At 51.0% G+C, this 20,000-nt stretch overlaps 2 protein-coding genes and 1 long non-coding RNA gene across 7 annotated transcripts in view; 1 reads left to right on the top strand and 2 right to left on the bottom strand.

Annotated features, from left to right (window-relative positions):
• sugct (succinyl-CoA:glutarate-CoA transferase) overlaps positions 1-2,142 on the bottom strand; it is a 31,209-nt gene extending 29,067 nt beyond the window's left edge. Inside the window, exons 1-3 of one of the 4 annotated variants that reach the window (XM_035618849.2) lie at positions 1,902-2,142; positions 644-692; positions 470-543 (exon numbers count right to left, since the gene is read on the bottom strand). In XM_035618849.2, coding sequence (XP_035474742.1) covers positions 470-543; positions 644-692; positions 1,902-2,025 — 247 coding nt within the window. In that variant the 5' untranslated portion in view covers positions 2,026-2,142. Of the gene's footprint in view, positions 1-469; positions 544-643; positions 776-1,901 lie in introns of all 4 variants that reach the window. The other 3 variants (XM_035618848.2, XM_035618851.2, XM_035618850.2) reach the window with 3 other exon arrangements.
• Positions 2,011-3,773, top strand: LOC118291006. Its single transcript, XR_004786523.1, has 2 exons — positions 2,011-2,149; positions 3,482-3,773. It is a non-coding gene; the product is annotated as an uncharacterized LOC118291006 (long non-coding RNA).
• The window catches only part of LOC118291002 (melanoma receptor tyrosine-protein kinase-like), a 42,372-nt gene continuing 25,104 nt past the window's right edge, over positions 2,733-20,000 (bottom strand). For both annotated transcript variants that reach the window (XM_047329708.1, XM_047329709.1), the window contains 14 exons: positions 16,833-16,923; positions 16,279-16,436; positions 16,156-16,188; positions 13,293-13,437; positions 9,322-9,444; positions 9,119-9,217; positions 8,834-9,019; positions 8,003-8,158; positions 7,683-7,758; positions 7,390-7,536; positions 7,215-7,312; positions 6,906-7,049; positions 5,387-5,480; positions 2,733-5,300 (listed from right to left, as the gene is read on the bottom strand). In XM_047329708.1, the coding sequence (XP_047185664.1) occupies positions 4,963-5,300; positions 5,387-5,480; positions 6,906-7,049; positions 7,215-7,312; positions 7,390-7,536; positions 7,683-7,758; positions 8,003-8,158; positions 8,834-9,019; positions 9,119-9,217; positions 9,322-9,444; positions 13,293-13,437; positions 16,156-16,188; positions 16,279-16,436; positions 16,833-16,923 (1,888 nt within the window). In that variant the 3' untranslated portion in view covers positions 2,733-4,962. The remainder of the gene's footprint in view (positions 5,301-5,386; positions 5,481-6,905; positions 7,050-7,214; positions 7,313-7,389; positions 7,537-7,682; positions 7,759-8,002; positions 8,159-8,833; positions 9,020-9,118; positions 9,218-9,321; positions 9,445-13,292; positions 13,438-16,155; positions 16,189-16,278; positions 16,437-16,832; positions 16,924-20,000) is intronic.

Below are 20,000 nucleotides of genomic sequence, written 5' to 3'. Positions count from 1 at the left end.
ACACAACACAACTCAACACAACACAACACAACTCAACACAACACAACACAACACAACTCAACTCAACACAACACAACTCAACACACACTCAACACAACACAACACAACTCAACACAACACAACACAACTCAACTCAACTCAACACAACACAACTCAACACACACTCAACACAACACAACTCAACTCAACTCAACACAACTCAACACAACACAACTCAACACACACTCAACACAACTCAACTCAACACAACACAACTCAACACACACTCAACACAACACAACTCAACTCAACACAACTCAAATCAACACAACACAACACAACTCAACACAACTCAATACAACTCAACTCAACTCAACACAACTCAACACAACTCAACTCAACTCAACTCAACACACACCCGGGTGTCGTCTCCTACAACTACACAACACGACACACACTGACACACACACACTGCGGCCGAGCGACTCACCTGGTCGCTCCACTTTGATCACCTCGGCCCCCAGGTCTCCCAGGATCATGGTGGCGAAGGGACCAGCTAGAACTCTGACAACATTCAGACACATTCAGACACACACTCTGGTCCTGGGTCGGACGGAGATTTAACAATCCGGAAGTACACGACGAGCGGAGAGCGGAGGTTTACCTGCTCAGGTCCAACACTCTGACGCCCTCTAGTGGTCGCAGGTTGTCTCCTGGGGGCGAGAAGACGCAGTGATTTCATGTCCACGGAGATAAAGACGAGCTCCTGCAGCACGTGGACGGGACAGGTTTTGTCCTGAGGGGGGCGCCACAGGGACGATCGCATGCTGATTAAAATATATCTGATCTTCTATCGGGAAAACGTCACATCAATCAATTGTGTTTCGTTTCATTTAAGTTTCGTCAGAGCTGCAATGAACAACTCTCATAATTACCTAATTATTTTATTATATTAAGCACAAAATTGTTTATCTATAGAATTAACTGCATAACATTAGTTCACGATCACACTGTGACTCAAATCAGCCGCGAATGAAAAACTCAAGCCGACGACGGTTTGTTGGAAAAATGTAATAAATACACGCCATTATCAAAAATATTGCCAATTATTTTTCCCTCAACTGATTAATTAATCAGCTGATCGGTGCTGCGACTGTAGTCGCACTTCAGGATAAATCATATGCATCAGAACGACTTACGAACGCAGTGAAAATGTAATAAATGAACTGATTTATTCTTATTGATGTTAACAACAAATTCAACAACAAGACGATCAGAAAATAATAATTCACTGGTACAAAAGTGTAATAACCAACTGTGCAATATTTATATTTATTCTCCATGTGCAACTATTACTACTGCTCTGTACATAGTATTTATATTTTGTTATTTTTGTACATAGATACTGCTCTTAAAAGTTTCTTTCTATATTCTGCTATTTCTGCTACATTCTGTCCACTTGCTGCTGCAACGACCAAATTTCCCCATTTTGGGACAAAGAAAGGTTTCTTATCTCATCTTGAGCCGTGATGATAAAAATCTGTCGGTTTGATGACGACTTTTATTTTTTGTTTTTCATTTATTATGATTTTTTGTTTGCTTTCTTTGGTTAGTTTTTATTTTATATAGTTCATAATAGCGAGGCCGAGTCACACTGCACACCAGCTGGTGGCGGTAATGAGCCAATCTGTTGTTTGTCAACCGCCCAAAAAAACCGAGAGGAAGAAGAATTTTATTTTTCACAGCTGTGACCGGAAGTTGCATGACGTAGACTGTAGCTTGACACCTGCATGTCAGTGACCTGCAGAGTAAAGTTATTTTGGCAGGTTAACAGTGAGCCACGTGACGTCAGGACCGTTTCACAGCCGCTAGTTCACAGCCGCTAGCCCGCGGCCGTTAGCCTGCTAGCTCCGGGTCGGTACCTGTCTGTGACATCCACCGACCGGAGCTTCTCACCGGGCGACTCCTCCGCAGCAGCGGCGTGAACCCAACCGGACGAAGAGGCGACAAGCGGCCGGTTAGTGACACCGCGACCGGAGCCGACATCTTCTTCTCCACCTGTTGCCGTCGAGCTGCAGCCAAGACCGTCAGGCGACTTCCGGGGTCCGCTTTTCAAAGTAAAAGTCTTTCTTCTTCGTGTTCTTATGGCGGATTACGACGCTGATTGCAGGTAAAGTCAGCTGCTGCCCATCTGCGACCTGCACCCATTGGAGAGTGTCCGCTGTCAATCACGCTGTAGCCACGCCCCCAACACATCCGGTGCTTTTTGGTCTGTTTAACTGTAAATGAAACATAATGTACAAGATGAACTTCATGTGTTGAAGAAGACTTGAACCATAAACTGTTTACTGAGGTTATGAATCAAGTCACGTTCTCGCAGAGTCGCCCTCTGCTGGTCAGTTCACAGAACACAGGCCTCACTCGACTAGTCAATCTTCATATCCAGTCTTCATATATTAGAAATGGTGTTTATATATTCTAATAATTATATGGGTGAGGAACCATATCTAGCTTGAATTGTGTTTTCTCCTGTTTGTGTTCGGGGAGGTAAGTTGTGTGTTATATTTCCTCTTTATTTTGTGATTTTAGTTCTTTAATGTCGTTCAGTATTTATTATTAGAGTCGACCTGTGTTGTTGTCGTCCCTGCTCTCTGCCACCAGATGTCGCCACCTCCACTGTTTCCCCTCCCGTCGGACAGAACAGATCCAGTGAAACAGTTTATCAGTGTCACCGACGTTAAATCAAAGACTCGTTCGTATGAAACAGGTTTAATCAGGATGGTCACATGATTTATTTCTGAATTTGAATAACAAGGAAAAGAAAACAAAGGATTTTCTGCCTTTTAAAAAAAGACTTTTAATTTAAAATAGTTTCAGTCTCACTTTGTTCAACCCGTACACATTTCTATTTCCTGTTGACCAGACTAATCCTGCTGCAAATGTTAACAAACCAATTGTTTTGTTCTCCAGATTAATATCGTCAACACATATTAATCCCACAATAACGTGAAACTATACAACCAATAGAAGAGCGGCTGCATCAGCAGGTTGTAGCTCCGCCCTGTAAACCACCTGTGGCTCCACAGCTACTTTAACATTGAACAACAGTTACAGCTCAAATGCTACAAACACAACAACAACAACAACAACAACAACAACAACAACACAACACTCGTGTGGACATTCAGTGATTTTCTACGGAAGCTGAGAGCGGACGTCGATCATCGCAACATCAGGACGGAAATCGTCTTATCAAGAAAACATTTTGCTTCTTCAAGTTTTTTTTAATTTAATCAATTATTTTCAAACCGTTTCCTCAGAATCAGGATTCACAGTCTGAGTCACTGACGTTAAAGCTACAGTGTGTAATATTCAGAAGAACTTATTCATAGAAGTTGAATATATTGTCCTTAACTCTGTCCATATAAGAATTAAATATAGTTCATATAGTCGGTGGACCGACCTCGTTGTGAGTCTCCATGTTTCTATGGTTTATTATCAGACGCTGACAGAAACCGGAAATGGAACCAGCGGCGCGCCACCATAAAGTGTCCCCCTGTCGGTCGCTCAGTTGGTTGCGGTTCGGAACTTTACCACCAGATGGCGCCAGAGAAGTACACGTATTACACACTGGGGCTCTAAGTGGACGTCCTGGACCTGGTGAATGATCTGCCGCCGCTCAGCCTCCGAACATCAATTTACAGCAGTGACGGTGAATCAGGGTTTGGCTCGTTATTGTCAAGTAAATGAAAATAAAATCAAATCATTAAAACTCGTAAACATGTAAAAGGAAACGAAACTGAAGTATTCAAGTTGTGTGAAACAGAAAGTTTAACTGCGAACAGGAGAAACAGACTGAAAACATTCAGTCTTTTTAGTTCTTAGTGAAAATTACAAAGCACGTGAACAGAAACGTTCATTTTCACTCCGGAGTTTCTGAACACGAACTGTCGCCTCTAACTTTCTTCTTTTCTTCTGTGGACACGAAAAAACACATAAGAAGATTAAAACCCCAAAATATCAACAAGATAAAATAATGCGTTTCTCATTTACAAGAAAAACACTTGACCCTGTTTAGCTTTTCTATAAGTATGAAACATATACTGTAGGCTACACCTTATAACTGTATAGTGTTACAGATGTACAAGTGTTGGTCAGCCAAATATATTTCATCAGTTATAATTAGAAGCTGCTGAAAAGATGTCTTCATACGAGGAGTTGAAACAAAAGGTGAACATTAATAAATATTTAAACACGTATTAATGTGTGTTATTAACCATCATATGTTTATATACTGGTTATAAAAGCTAAACAGGGTTCATGTTTGTTGATATATTTTAGATTCATGTCTTGTTTATGCAGCAGGAGGAAGTGGAGACGTGTCGTCGTCTCTATGTACAGTCACAGATTTGAAGCCGTAGTGCAGAGATTATGTCGAATGTGCTTCAAGTTCCAGGTTCTGTTGCGCTGGATTTACTCTGAGATCTGCACCACCAGTTGGGGGCGCCACCGTCCTCTTACAGTCATTAATATTATCATCGAGATCACAAAAATCATTACTTTTTCTATGAAACTTAATTTAAAGATGCTACATTTCACATTTCTTTCTTAAAACACGATGAGTGTCCGAACATTTTCAAACCCCGAACAGTTTGTTGATTAAAATCCAGATTTTATTTCCAGTGTTTGTGTTTTTAGCATCAACCAACTGATTCGTGACGACAAGTTGGAACGAATCACAGGGACTCGTGTCATCGCACCTCTGAAGTCTGTATCGTCTGTCGGGTCTGAGACCAAGACGGATGAAGCGTCATGGGTATCCCTGTATGTGGCTGCCAGAGTGCCGCTGAGCAACACACAGTGTGCAGGTTCAGTTCTGCTGCAGACTGAGAACGTGACGTGCAAACGGCTAAATGAAATACGGTCGACGGCGGCCCCGTTCTGTTTCCACTCGACCCCACGGCGTGTGGGTGTTGCTGCCCTCTAGTGGACGGGAGCGTGCAGCACGGTGTCCAGGCCCAGGTACTCCAGGTTCTCCGCTGCCGGGAGGAACACACCGTTACGGGTGAAAGAGGCGGGGTCAGCCTGCGGCAGGAAGTCGGCCTGGTAGTCGGGGTTGTCGAGGCTGTCGGCGGCGGCCAGGGGGAGCGAGTTCTGGGCGGTGTTTAGGTACTCTTGTCCCTCCGGAACTCGGCTGTTGGGCTTCAGTTCCCCCCGCGGGACGGAGCCCCAGCCCAGGCTCAGATCCTCGTAGTTGGGGTTTAGAACCTCCGACAACCTGCTGCTGCAGCTGGTTTCACTCACACTCTGGTTCATGTAGTCTGGAGGAGAAAGACAACGGACAGTTAACAGGACGGTGATTCATCGGCTCAATCATTTCCCAGGAGGTCGTTCATCAGCTGTGTACCGTGGCCGGTGAGGTCGCCACAGTCCAGAGCGCTGTGGGTCGGGTCGCTGATGTAACGCAGAGCGATGCTGTTCTGTCTGAGCGGGCGACCGTTCTGATGGAGAGAGGCAACATGAGTCTCTATATACAGTCACTGATCGTCTTCATATACAGTCACTGATCGTCTTCATATACAGTCAGTGATCGTCTTTATATACAGTCAGTGATCGTCTTTATATACAGTCACTGATCGTCTTTATATACAGTCAGTGATCGTCTTCATATACAGTCAGTGATCATCTTTATATACAGTCAGTGATCGTCTTTATATACAGTCAGTGATCATCTTTATATACAGTCAGTGATCATCTTTATATACAGTCAGTGATCGTCTTCATATACAGTCAGTGATCATCTTCATATACAGTCAGTGATCGTCTTTATATACAGTCAGTGATCGTCTTTATATACAGTCACTGATCGTCTTTATATACAGTCAGTGATCGTCTTCATATACAGTCAGTGATCATCTTTATATACAGTCAGTGATGGTCTTTATATACAGTCAGTGATCATCTTTATATACAGTCAGTGATCGTCTTTATATACAGTCAGTGATCGTCTTTATATACAGTCAGTGATCGTCTTCATATACAGTCAGTGATCATCTTTATATACAGTCAGTGATCGTCTTTATATACAGTCAGTGATCGTCTTTATATACAGTCAGTGATCGTCTTTATATACAGTCAGTGATCGTCTTTATATACAGTCAGTGATCGTCTTTATATACAGTCAGTGATCGTCTTCATATACAGTCAGTGATCATCTTTATATACAGTCAGTGATCGTCTTTATATACAGTCAGTGATCGTCTTCATATACAGTCAGTGATCTTCTCTATATACAGTCAGTGATCGTCTTTATATACAGTCACTGATCGTTTTTATATACAGTCAGTGATCGTCTTTATATACAGTCAGTGATCGTCTTCATATACAGTCAGTGATCGTCTTCATATACAGTCAGTGATCTTCTCTATATACAGTCAGTGATCGTCTTTATATACAGTCAGTGATCGTCTTTATATACAGTCAGAGATTGTCTTTATATACAGTCAGTGATCGTCTTTATATACAGTCAGTGATCGTCTTTATATACAGTCAGAGATTGTCTTTATATACAGTCAGTGATCGTCTTTATATACAGTCAGAGATTGTCTTTATATACAGTCAGTGATCGTCTTTATATACAGTCAGTGATCGTCTCTATATACAGTCAGTGATCGTCTTTATATACAGTCAGTGATCGTCTTCATATACAGTCACTGATCGTCTTTATATACAGTCAGTGATCGTCTTTATATACAGTCAGAGATTGTCTTTATATACAGTCAGTGATCGTCTCTATATACAGTCAGTGATCGTCTTTATATACAGTCAGTGATCGTCTTCATATACAGTCACTGATCGTCTTCTCTGATCGTGTTAATATACAGTCAGTGATCTTCTTTATATACAGTGTGTGTGTGTGTGTTTACCGTGGCGATGCAGCGGCGGTTGTCATGGTTACCCAGTCCTTTGAAAGGCATCAGATATTCTTCAGCGTCCACCACGTCGTCGGTGTCGTCGGAGCTCAGCAGGCGAGAGAAGAACCTGCTGTCTGACGGACTGGGCAGGTCGCCCTGACACACGAGTCAACAACAGTCAGAGACGTGGAGCTTTGATTATTATTATTATTATTATTATTATTGTTATTGTTATTATAGAAATTAGAAAAGTTTTATCTTTAATGATCCACAATGTTCTACAACTAAAGTTCTAACACACACACACACGTGTGTGTTCACCTGTATGACCAGGTATCTGGACGGGTCTCGGGCCATCTTGGAGAACTCCAGCGTCAGCTCTCTGAACCTTGGCCGACTGGACGGCTCGATCATCCAACCTGCCGACAGGGAAGAGATCAGTCAACGTCTTCATCGCCCTGCGCCTCCTCCTCCTCCTCCTCCGACGCTCTCGTACATTTCACCATGATCATGTAGACGTCGATGGTGCAGACGGGCGGCTGCGGCAGCCGGTCTCCTCGCTCCAGCACCGAGGTGATCTCGCCAGCCGGGATCCCGTCGTACGGCTTGGAGCCGAAGGTCATCAGCTCCCACACGGTCACGCCTACGGGCGGCACACAGCCACACGGACATCAGACGTTTGATTCCTCATGATTTGATTCCTCACATTCATCAGAAACAGGTATTTAATGTCTCTACATGTCCCATCTGCTAACATGGAGGGGGCGGGGCTTATGACCTGCCACTCACCGTAGCTCCACACATCACTCTGATGCGTGTACGTCCACTGGAGGATCGACTCCAACGCCATCCACTTGATGGGAACCTACAGGAAGTGCAGAGGGACAAACGTGTGGGCGGGGCTTAAGGTCGCAGACGAACAGCTGAGAGCATCAGGTGATAGTGATGAAGACGATGACGAGGCTGAACCTTCCTCACATCAACGCATGAAACGCCTCCACTCGGTTCGTTTTTTGTCAGATGTTCAGGTGGTTCAGGCGTGAGATTAGCCTAGCTAAGCACAAAGACTGAAAGCAGGGGGAACCGTTAGCACACACACACACACACACCTTCCCTCCGTCAGCGTGGTACTCCTTCTCGTCTGCCGTCAGCAGCTTGGCGAGGCCGAAGTCGGTGATCTTCACGTGGTTGGGAGATTTCACCAGGACGTTCCTCGCCGCCAGGTCTCGATGGACCAGGTGACGATCCTCCAGGTAGCTCATCCCCTGCACACACACACACACACACACACACACACACAGGTCAGACCCCCGTATACTGATCATCAGCAAAAAACAAAATCCTTTTTAAATGTTGGTGTGGATCTGGACAAAGGGAATATTTGATCTCCTTCTTTGGAATGTTGACATAGCAGCAGGTTTTATAACCTGTTCACTGATTTCACATGTCACTCAGACTTCCTACAACAACAGTCCTGAAATAAAGGAACGAGCAAAGGAAAGAACTAAGGAAGGAATGAACAAAGGAACGGGGTGAAAACACCTCGTTGTTGAAATCACACTGATGTTAACGTCCTCTAACCTTCCTGACAATATTTAATTTGCCCAACATGCAGCTAACCCACCCCCCCCCCCCCCCCCCCCCAACAGGCACCAGTCAACAGTGTGGGAACCCCCCCCCCCCCCCCTCCATGACATGCTGGAGGCTTTAACTCTGAGCTCTTGACCTTGTTGTTAGAAATTTTCCCAGCATTCAAACATCCAAGACTTAAAACAGATTCAGCAGATTAACACTGTCTCAACACACACACACACACACACACACACACACACACGGGCCTCTGCAGGCTTACAGTGAGCTGCAGCCTCAGGTGGAGACAAGAAGACGAGATGTATCCTGAGTGTGGCGTGAGAGCAGAGGACCCGTTCATCCAGACTCACCTTGGCGATCTGGACGCAGCAGTTCAGCAGCCACTGGGCCCCGACGTGGTCCCTGTGGTGTCGCACGTAGTCCAGCAGGCAGCCGTACGGCATCAGCTGGGTCACCAGCTGGACCGACGACGTCAGGCAGATTCCCAGCAGACGACACACGTGAGCGTGATCCACGCTTGCCATGACGTACGCCTCCTACACACACACACACGAGTAATTGTAAAAGAATTCTTTTGAATAAGAACACGACTCAGGAAGAAGAAGAAGATGAAAGAACAGGGGGCGGAGTCTCACATCCAGGATTTCTTGGTTGGCTTTCGGTGACGTTGCTTCTCTGAGAACTTTGATGGCGACTGGGATCTTCACGTTCTCTCCTTCAGGAACCCACAGACCCTGGACAACATCATGATGATTATTATTATTGTTGTTGTTATTCACGTGATGAGTCCAGGAGGAACGTGGTCATGTGACCGTGTGAGCGCGTCGCGCCTCGTTACCTTGAAGACGGTGCCGAAGGCCCCGGAGCCGAGGACCCGCAGCTTCCTCAGCTCCGTCTCCTTCAGGATCCTCAGCAGCGCCTGGTTCGGAGCTTCGCCGCTCGGAGTCAACGGCTCCACCAGCTGATGACATCACAGGACACGTGGTCACCAGGGAGAGAGGGGGGGGGGAGAGAGGGAGAGGGGGAGGAGGGAGGGAGGAGGGGGTGAGGGAGAGGGTGTGAGGGAGGGAGGAGGGGGAGAGAGGAGGGGGAGAGGGGGAGGAGAGAGGGAGGAGAGGACAGAGGGAGGAGAGGAGAGAGGGAGGAGAGAGGGAGGAGAGAGGGAGAGGGGGAGGAGGGAGGGAGAGGGGGAGGAGGGAGAGGGAGGAGAGAGTTAGAGAGAGGGAGGAGAGAGGGAGGGAGAGGGAGGAGAGAGGGAGGGGGGAGGGAGGAGAGAGGGAGGGAGGAGGGGGTGAGAGGGAGGAGAGAGTTAGAGAGAGGGAGGAGAGAGGGAGGGAGAGGGAGGAGAGAGGGAGGGGGGAGGGAGGAGAGAGGGAGGGAGGAGGGGGTGAGAGGGAGGAGAGAGTTAGAGAGAGGGAGGAGAGAGGGAGGGGGGAGGGAGGGAGAGGGAGGAGAGAGGGAGGGAGGAGGGGGAGAGAGGGAGGAGAGAGTTAGAGAGAGGGAGGAGAGAGGGGGGGGGGAGAGAGGGAGAGGGGGAGGAGGGAGGGAGGAGGGGGTGAGGGAGAGGGTGTGAGGGAGGGAGGAGGGGGAGAGAGGAGGGGGAGAGGGGGAGGAGAGAGGGAGGAGAGGACAGAGGGAGGAGAGGAGAGAGGGAGGAGAGAGGGAGGAGAGAGGGAGAGGGGGAGGAGGGAGGGAGAGGGGGAGGAGGGAGAGGGAGGAGAGAGTTAGAGAGAGGGAGGAGAGAGGGAGGGAGAGGGAGGAGAGAGGGAGGGGGGAGGGAGGGAGAGGGAGGAGAGAGGGAGGGAGGAGGGGGAGAGAGGGAGGAGAGAGTTAGAGAGAGGGAGGAGAGAGGGGGGGGGGAGAGAGGGAGAGGGGGAGGAGGGAGGGAGGAGGGGGTGAGGGAGAGGGTGTGAGGGAGGGAGGAGGGGGAGAGAGGAGGGGGAGAGGGGGAGGAGAGAGGGAGGAGAGGACAGAGGGAGGAGAGGAGAGAGGGAGGAGAGAGGGAGGAGAGAGGGAGAGGGGGAGGAGGGAGGGAGAGGGGGAGGAGGGAGAGGGAGGAGAGAGTTAGAGAGAGGGAGGAGAGAGGGAGGGAGAGGGAGGAGAGAGGGAGGGGGGAGGGAGGAGAGAGGGAGGGAGGAGGGGGTGAGAGGGAGGAGAGAGTTAGAGAGAGGGAGGAGAGAGGGAGGAGAGAGGGAGGGGGGAGGGAGGGAGAGGGAGGAGAGAGGGAGGGAGGAGGGGGAGAGAGGGAGGAGAGAGTTAGAGAGAGGGAGGAGAGAGGGGGGGGGGGAGAGAGGGAGAGGGGGAGGAGGGAGGGAGGAGGGGGTGAGGGAGAGGGTGTGAGGGAGGGAGGAGGGGGAGAGAGGAGGGGGAGAGGGGGAGGAGAGAGGGAGGAGAGGACAGAGGGAGGAGAGGAGAGAGGGAGGAGAGAGGGAGGAGAGAGGGAGAGGGGGAGGAGGGAGGGAGAGGGGGAGGAGGGAGAGGGAGGAGAGAGTTAGAGAGAGGGAGGAGAGAGGGAGGGAGAGGGAGGAGAGAGGGAGGGGGGAGGGAGGAGAGAGGGAGGGAGGAGGGGGTGAGAGGGAGGAGAGAGTTAGAGAGAGGGAGGAGAGAGGGAGGGAGAGGGAGGAGAGAGGGAGGGGGGAGGGAGGAGAGAGGGAGGGAGGAGGGGGTGAGAGGGAGGAGAGAGTTAGAGAGAGGGAGGAGAGAGGGAGGAGAGAGGGAGGGGGGAGGGAGGGAGAGGGAGGAGAGAGGGAGGGAGGAGGGGGAGAGAGGGAGGAGAGAGTTAGAGAGAGGGAGGAGAGAGGGGGGGGGGAGAGAGGGAGAGGGGGAGGAGGGAGGGAGGAGGGGGTGAGGGAGAGGGTGTGAGGGAGGGAGGAGGGGGAGAGAGGAGGGGGAGAGGGGGAGGAGAGAGGGAGGAGAGGACAGAGGGAGGAGAGGAGAGAGGGAGGAGAGAGGGAGGAGAGAGGGAGAGGGGGAGGAGGGAGGGAGAGGGGGAGGAGGGAGAGGGAGGAGAGAGTTAGAGAGAGGGAGGAGAGAGGGAGGGAGAGGGAGGAGAGAGGGAGGGGGGAGGGAGGGAGAGGGAGGAGAGAGGGAGGGAGGAGGGGGAGAGAGGGAGGAGAGAGTTAGAGAGAGGGAGGAGAGAGGGGGGGGGGAGAGAGGGAGAGGGGGAGGAGGGAGGGAGGAGGGGGTGAGGGAGAGGGTGTGAGGGAGGGAGGAGGGGGAGAGAGGAGGGGGAGAGGGGGAGGAGAGAGGGAGGAGAGGACAGAGGGAGGAGAGGAGAGAGGGAGGAGAGAGGGAGGAGAGAGGGAGAGGGGGAGGAGGGAGGGAGAGGGGGAGGAGGGAGAGGGAGGAGAGAGTTAGAGAGAGGGAGGAGAGAGGGAGGGAGAGGGAGGAGAGAGGGAGGGGGGAGGGAGGAGAGAGGGAGGGAGGAGGGGGTGAGAGGGAGGAGAGAGTTAGAGAGAGGGAGGAGAGAGGGAGGAGAGAGGGAGGGGGGAGGGAGGGAGAGGGAGGAGAGAGGGAGGGAGGAGGGGGAGAGAGGGAGGAGAGAGTTAGAGAGAGGGAGGAGAGAGGGGGGGGGGAGAGAGGGAGAGGGGGAGGAGGGAGGGAGGAGGGGGTGAGGGAGAGGGTGTGAGGGAGGGAGGAGGGGGAGAGAGGAGGGGGAGAGGGGGAGGAGAGAGGGAGGAGAGGACAGAGGGAGGAGAGGAGAGAGGGAGGAGAGAGGGAGGAGAGAGGGAGAGGGGGAGGAGGGAGGGAGAGGGGGAGGAGGGAGAGGGAGGAGAGAGTTAGAGAGAGGGAGGAGAGAGGGAGGGAGAGGGAGGAGAGAGGGAGGGGGGAGGGAGGAGAGAGGGAGGGAGGAGGGGGTGAGAGGGAGGAGAGAGTTAGAGAGAGGGAGGAGAGAGTTAGAGAGAGGGAGGAGAGAGGGAGGAGAGAGGGAGGAGAGAGGGAGGGGGGAGGGAGGAGAGAGGGAGGGAGGAGGGGGTGAGAGGGAGGAGAGAGTTAGAGAGAGGGAGGAGAGAGGGAGGAGAGAGGGAGGGGGGAGGGAGGGAGAGGGAGGAGAGAGGGAGGGAGGAGGGGGAGAGAGGGAGGAGAGAGTTAGAGAGAGGGAGGAGAGAGGGAGGAGAGAGGGAGGAGAGAGGGAGGGGGGAGGGAGGGAGAGGGAGGAGAGAGGGAGGGGGGAGGGAGGGAGAGGGAGGAGGGGGGAGGGAGGAGAGAGGGAGGGAGGAGGGGGAGAGAGGGAGGAGAGAGTTAGAGAGAGGGAGGAGAGAGGGAGGGAGAGGGAGGAGAGAGGGAGGGGGGAGGGAGGGAGAGGGAGGAGAGAGGGAGGGGGGAGGGAGGGAGAGGGAGGAGAGAGGGAGGGAGAGGGAGGAGAGAGGGAGGAGAGAGGGTGTGAGGGAGGAGAGAGGGAGGAGAGAGGGGGGAGGGAGGGAGAGGGAGGAGGGGGGAGGGAGAGGGAGGAGAGAGGGAGGAGAGAGGGTGTGAGGGAGGAGAGAGGGAGGAGAGAGGGAGGGGGGAGGGAGGGAGAGGGAGGAGGGGGGAGGGAGAGGGAGGAGAGAGGGAGGAGAGAGGGGGGAGGGAGGGAGAGGGAGGGAGGAGGGAGGAGAGAGGGGGGAGGGAGGGAGAGGGAGGGAGGAGGGGGAGAGAGGGAGGAGAGAGTTAGAGAGAGGGAGGAGAGAGGACAATAAAACTAACACACTGAACATTTGTGTTGTCTGTGAAACACAATTAACTGAACATTAAAATTAACTGTGTGTGTGTTGTAGTTTCTTTTTGTAGATTTATTCTTAGACAGAATTAGCCGTTGGCCCCGCCCACCTCTCTCTCCTGCAGCAGGCGCCGCAGAGCCCTCTTCCTTGTGATGCGTCGCCGGCGCGTCAACACGAAGACGACCAACGACACGATGACGACGACGAGGAGTCCACCGACCACGCCCACCGCCAGCATGGAGTGGCCGTCAGCACTGAGGACACACGCGCACACACACACACACACACACACACACACACACACACACATACACACACACACACACACACACACACATTCCCACGGTTCCCATTAATAATGGTCACACAACAGTTTCAACATTACACACTGGAGCTTTAAATGTGATGAATGACGCAATGTTAGATAGTTAGTTAGTTAGATAGTTAGTTAGTTAGTTAGATAGTTAGATAGGTTGTTAATTAGATAGTTAGTTAGTTAGTTAGATAGTTAGATAGTTTGTTAATCAGATAGTTAGTTAGTTAGTTAGTTAGTCAGGCCTTTGTATTCCTTTCGGAACATAGGCCGTTGATGAATGGCTTCCCCCCTCGCCTCAGTGCGTGACCTATCCAGATCCACTTTCTCCTTTGAATCTGTATTTCTATTGGTTCCTGGTTGGTGCGTTCCCACAGGGTGATGTTGTTGGTTGTGTTTGGCCAGAAGATCCCCAGGATGCGTCTTAGGCAGTGGTTCATGAATGTCTGAAGTTTGCTTATGATGGTAGTGGTGTTCTTCCATGTTTCGCATCCGTACGGGAGTACAGGAGTACTGGAGTACTGGAGTACTGGAGTACGGGAGTACTGGAGTACTGGAGTACTGGAGTACGGGAGTACTGGAGTACGGGAGTACTGGAGTACTGGAGTACGGGAGTACTGGAGTACAGGAGTACTGGAGTACTGGAGTACTGGAGTACTGGAGTGCTGGAGTACTGGAGTACGGGAGTGAGGGAGTACAGGAGTACGGGAGTACTGGAGTACGGGAGTACTGGAGTACGGGAGTACAGGAGTACGGGAGTGCTGGAGTACTGGAGTACAGGAGTACTGGAGTACTGGAGTACTGGAGTACGGGAGTACAGGAGTACGGGAGTACTGGAGTACAGGAGTACTGGAGTACTGGAGTGCTGGAGTACTGGAGTACGGGAGTGAGGGAGTACAGGAGTACTGGAGTACAGGAGTACTGGAGTACTGGAGTACTGGAGTACGGGAGTACTGGAGTACTGGAGTACTGGAGTACGGGAGTACTGGAGTACAGGAGTACTGGAGTACGGGAGTACTGGAGTACTGGAGTACGGGAGTACGGGAGTACTGGAGTACGGGAGTACGGGAGTACTGGAGTACGGGAGTACTGGAGTACTGGAGTACAGGAGTACTGGAGTACTGGAGTACTGGAGTACGGGAGTACTGGAGTACAGGAGTACAGGAGTACTGGAGTACTGGAGTACAGGAGTACTGGAGTACTGGAGTACGGGAGTACGGGAGTACTGGAGTACAGGAGTACTGGAGTACTGGAGTACGGGAGTACGGGAGTACGGAGTACTGGAGTACGGGAGTACGGAGTACTGGAGTACGGGAGTACTGGAGTACGGAGTACTGGAGTACTGGAGTACGGGAGTACTGGAGTACGGAGTACTGGAGTACTGGAGTACGGGAGTACTGGAGTACGGGAGTACTGGAGTACTGGAGTACTGGAGTACGGGAGTACGGGAGTACTGGAGTACTGGAGTACGGGAGTACGGGAGTACGGGAGTACTGGAGTACTGGAGTACGGGAGTACTGGAGTACGGGAGTACGGGAGTACTGGAGTACTGGAGTACGGGAGTACTGGAGTACGGGAGTACGGGAGTACTGGAGTACGGGAGTACGGGAGTACGGGAGTACGGAGTACTGGAGTACGGGAGTACGGAGTACGGGAGTACTGGAGTACTGGAGTACGGGAGTACTGGAGTACTGGAGTACGGAGTACAGGAGTACTGGAGTACGGGAGTACGGGAGTACGGGAGTACTGGAGTACGGGAGTACGGGAGTACGGGAGTACTGGAGTACTGGAGTACTGGAGTACGGGAGTACGGGAGTACGGGAGTACGGGAGTACTGGAGTACGGGAGTACGGGAGTACTGGAGTACTGGAGTACGGGAGTACTGGAGTACGGGAGTACGGGAGTACTGGAGTACTGGAGTACTGGAGTAGTGGAGTACGGGAGTACGGGAGTACTGGAGTACGGGAGTACGGGAGTACTGGAGTACTGGAGTACTGGAGTACTGGAGTAGTGGAGTACTGGAGTACTGGAGTAGTGGAGTACTGGAGTACGGGAGTACGGGAGTACTGGAGTACGGGAGTACTGGAGTACTGGAGTAGTGGAGTACGGGAGTACTGGAGTACTGGAGTAGTGGAGTACGGGAGTACTGGAGTACGGGAGTACTGGAGTACGGGAGTACGGGAGTACTGGAGTACGGGAGTACGGGAGTACTGGAGTACGGGAGTACTGGAGTACGGGAGTACGGGAGTACCGGAGTACGGGAGTACGGGAGTACGGGAGTACTGGAGTACTGGAGTACGGGAGTACGGGAGTACGGGAGTACTGGAGTACTGGAGTACGGGAGTACTGGAGTATGGGAGTACTGGAGTACTGGAGTACTGGAGTATTGGAGTACAGAAGTACTGGAGTACGGGAGTACGGGAGTACTGGAGTACTGGAGTACGGGAGTAGTTGTAGATATCCAGCTTGGTCTTGAGAGAGATGTTTTTGGTTTTCCAGATCTTGGTTAGGATGTAGAATGCCAATGACGCAATGTAATTAGCCTAATCAGACCTCATGAGGCTTCACTTCCTGCGTCACGTCAGGTAGAGTTCATCCGGCTCCTCACAGAAGCAGAAGTTTATTAATGTTTTGTGAACACGAGGAAACACAGTTTTACCCCGAGCATCCCGACAGTCCGGGTCCCGAACACCTGCGGACACAGAGACAAGAGAACGTGAGCGCCTCCTCTGGCCGAGGTCACACACACACACACACACACACACACACACGAGCGTCTCACCAGTTGCTGCAGTTCTGGTGACAGGCCTGACACTGACCCGCGTCGTCGGCGTACTTCCAGACCAGCGTGTCTCCGTCTCCCGGGACGCCGTGGGGGCAGTGCGGCACGCAGTGAGGGCCGTCCTGCACGTGGGCACACCGCGAGCACTGGTCCGAACCCTGGAGGAGGAGGAGGAGGAGGAAGAGGAGGAGGGATCAACTGATGTTTTCTCTTTTCACAACATCAACATGATAACATATAAAATATCTGATGACATTTTTCTTTACCATCATCACTCTTTCTCCGTCTCAATATTCATAATTGTATGTTTTGTTTAAAACACTTATGATTAGGATTCATTTTATTTAGGAATCAGCTTTAAATGACTAACTTATCATGATGTGAATGACGTGCGAATGTTCAGAGTGTGAAATTTGATTTGATTCAGAAAATCTTGAAAAAAAAAACATGACATCTTCACAATGTTAGGAACCAGGTTTCATGTTAACAGCCTGGTGTCACTTTGTGCAGCGAACAGACACACAGAGCCCAGCGGCGGCGGGGGGGCCACTGACCGGCCCGTGGCAGGTCGGAACCCCGGCCCTCAGCAGACACTCTGGGTGACACTCGACGCAGCTGCTGTTCACCTCCATCTCTCTGGGTTCACTGCAGAGAGAAGAGTCCGATCAGAGAGAACTACAACTCCCATCATCCCTCACTGCAGAGAGAAGAGTCCGATCAGAGAGAACTACAACTCCCATCACCCCTCACTGCAGAGAGAAGAGTCAGAGAGAACTACAACTCCCATCACGCCTCACTGCAGAGAGAAGAGTCAGAGAGAACTACAACTCCCATCACGTCTCACTGCAGAGAGAAGAGTCAGAGAGAACTACAACTCCCATCACGTCTCACTGCAGAGAGAAGAGTCAGAGAGAACTACAACTCCCATCATCTCTCACTGCAGAGAGAAGAGTCAGAGAGAACTACAACTCCCATCACGCCTCACTGCAGAGAGAAGAGTCAGAGAGAACTACAACTCCCATCACCCCTCACTGCAGAGAGAAGAGTCAGAGAGAACTACAACTCCCATCACGCCTCACTGCAGAGAGAAGAGTCAGAGAGAACTACAACTCCCATCATCTCTAACTGCAGAGAGAAGAGTCAGAGAGAACTACAACTCCCATCACGCCTCACTGCAGAGAGAAGAGTCCGATCAGAGAGAACTACAACTCCCATCATCCCTCACTGCAGAGAGAAGAGTCAGAGAGAACTACAACTCCCATCACGTCTCACTGCAGAGAGAAGAGTCAGAGAGAACTACAACTCCCATCACGCCTCACTGCAGAGAGAAGAGTCAGAGAGAACTACAACTCCCATCACGCCTCACTGCAGAGAGAAGAGTCAGAGAGAACTACAACTCCCATCACCCCTCACTGCAGAGAGAAGAGTCAGAGAGAACTACAACTCCCATCATCTCTCACTGCAGAGAGAAGAGTCAGAGAGAACTACAACTCCCATCACGCCTCACTGCAGAGAGAAGAGTCAGAGAGAACTACAACTCCCATCATCCCTCACTGCAGAGAGAAGAGTCCGATCAGAGAGAACTACAACTCCCATCATCCCTCACTGCAGAGAGAAGAGTCAGAGAGAACTACAACTCCCATCACCCCTCACTGCAGAGAGAAGAGTCAGAGAGAACTACAACTCCCATCACGTCTCACTGCAGAGAGAAGAGTCTGAGAGAACTACAACTCCCATCATGCCTCACTGCAGAGAGAAGTCAGAGAGAACTACAACTCCCATCATCCCCTCACAGCAGAGAGAAGAGTCCGATCAGAGAGAACTACAACTCCCATCACGTCTCACTGCAGAGAGAAGAGTCAGAGAGAACTACAACTCCCATCATGCCTCACTGCAGAGAGAAGAGTCAGAGAGAACTACAACTCCCATCATCTCTCACTGCAGAGAGAAGAGTCAGAGAGAACTACAACTCCCATCACCCCTCACTGCAGAGAGAAGAGTCAGAGAGAACTACAACTCCCATCACCCCTCACTGCAGAGGAGTCAGAGAGAACTACAACTCCCATCACCCCTCACTGCAGAGAGAAGAGTCCGATCAGAGAGAACTACAACTCCCATCACCCCTCACTGCAGAGAGAAGAGTCAGAGAGAACTACAACTCCCATCACGCCTCACTGCAGAGAGAAGAGTCAGAGAGAACTACAACTCCCATCATCTCTCACTGCAGAGAGAAGAGTCAGAGAGAACTACAACTCCCATCACCCCTCACTGCAGAGAGAAGAGTCAGAGAGAACTACAACTCCCATCACGTCTCACTGCAGAGAGAAGAGTCAGAGAGAACTACAACTCCCATCACGTCTCACTGCAGAGAGAAGAGTCAGAGAGAACTACAACTCCAATCACGCCTCACTGCAGAGAGAAGAGTCAGAGAGAACTACAACTCCCATCACCCCTCACTGCAGAGAGAAGAGTCAGAGAGAACTACAACTCCCATCACCCCTCACTGCAGAGAGAAGAGTCAGAGAGAACTACAACTCCCATCATCCCTCACTGCAGAGAGAAGAGTCAGAGAGAACTACAACTCCCATCACCCCTCACTGCAGAGAGAAGAGTCCGATCAGAGAGAACTACAACTCCCATCACCCCTCACTGCAGAGAGAAGAGTCAGAGAGAACTACAACTCCCATCACGCCTCACTGCAGAGAGAAGAGTCAGAGAGAACTACAACTCCCATCATCTCTCACTGCAGAGAGAAGAGTCAGAGAGAACTACAACTCCCATCACCCCTCACTGCAGAGAGAAGAGTCAGAGAGAACTACAACTCCCATCACGTCTCACTGCAGAGAGAAGAGTCAGAGAGAACTACAACTCCCATCACGTCTCACTGCAGAGAGAAGAGTCAGAGAGAACTACAACTCCCATCACGCCTCACTGCAGAGAGAAGAGTCAGAGAGAACTACAACTCCCATCACCCCTCACTGCAGAGAGAAGAGTCAGAGAGAACTACAACTCCCATCATCTCTCACTGCAGAGAGAAGAGTCAGAGAGAACTACAACTCCCATCACGCCTCACTGCAGAGAGAAGAGTCAGAGAGAACTACAACTCCCATCATCCCTCACTGCAGAGAGAAGAGTCCGATCAGAGAGAACTACAACTCCCATCATCCCTCACTGCAGAGAGAAGAGTCAGAGAGAACTACAACTCCCATCACCCCTCACTGCAGAGAGAAGAGTCAGAGAGAACTACAACTCCCATCACGTCTCATTGCAGAGAGAAGAGTCAGAGAGAACTACAACTCCCATCATGCCTCACTGCAGAGAGAAGAGTCAGAGAGAACTACAACTCCCATCATCCCTCACTGCAGAGAGAAGAGTCCGATCAGAGAGAACTACAACTCCCATCATCCCTCACTGCAGAGAGAAGAGTCAGAGAGAACTACAACTCCCATCATCTCTCACTGCAGAGAGAAGAGTCAGAGAGAACTACAACTCCCATCACCCCTCACTGCAGAGAGAAGAGTCAGAGAGAACTACAACTCCCATCATCTCTCACTGCAGAGAGAAGAGTCAGAGAGAACTACAACTCCCATCACGCCTCACTGCAGAGAGAAGAGTCAGAGAGAACTACAACTCCCATCATCCCTCACTGCAGAGAGAAGAGTCAGAGAGAACTACAACTCCCATCACGTCTCACTGCAGAGAGAAGAGTCTGAGAGAACTAC

Source organism: Scophthalmus maximus, chromosome 21 (assembly GCF_022379125.1).
Source record: "Scophthalmus maximus strain ysfricsl-2021 chromosome 21, ASM2237912v1, whole genome shotgun sequence".
Classification (NCBI taxonomy): Eukaryota; Metazoa; Chordata; class Actinopteri; order Pleuronectiformes; family Scophthalmidae; genus Scophthalmus; species Scophthalmus maximus.
Note: the sequence above shows the minus strand (reverse complement) of the source record. Positions and strands in the feature narration are given on the sequence as shown.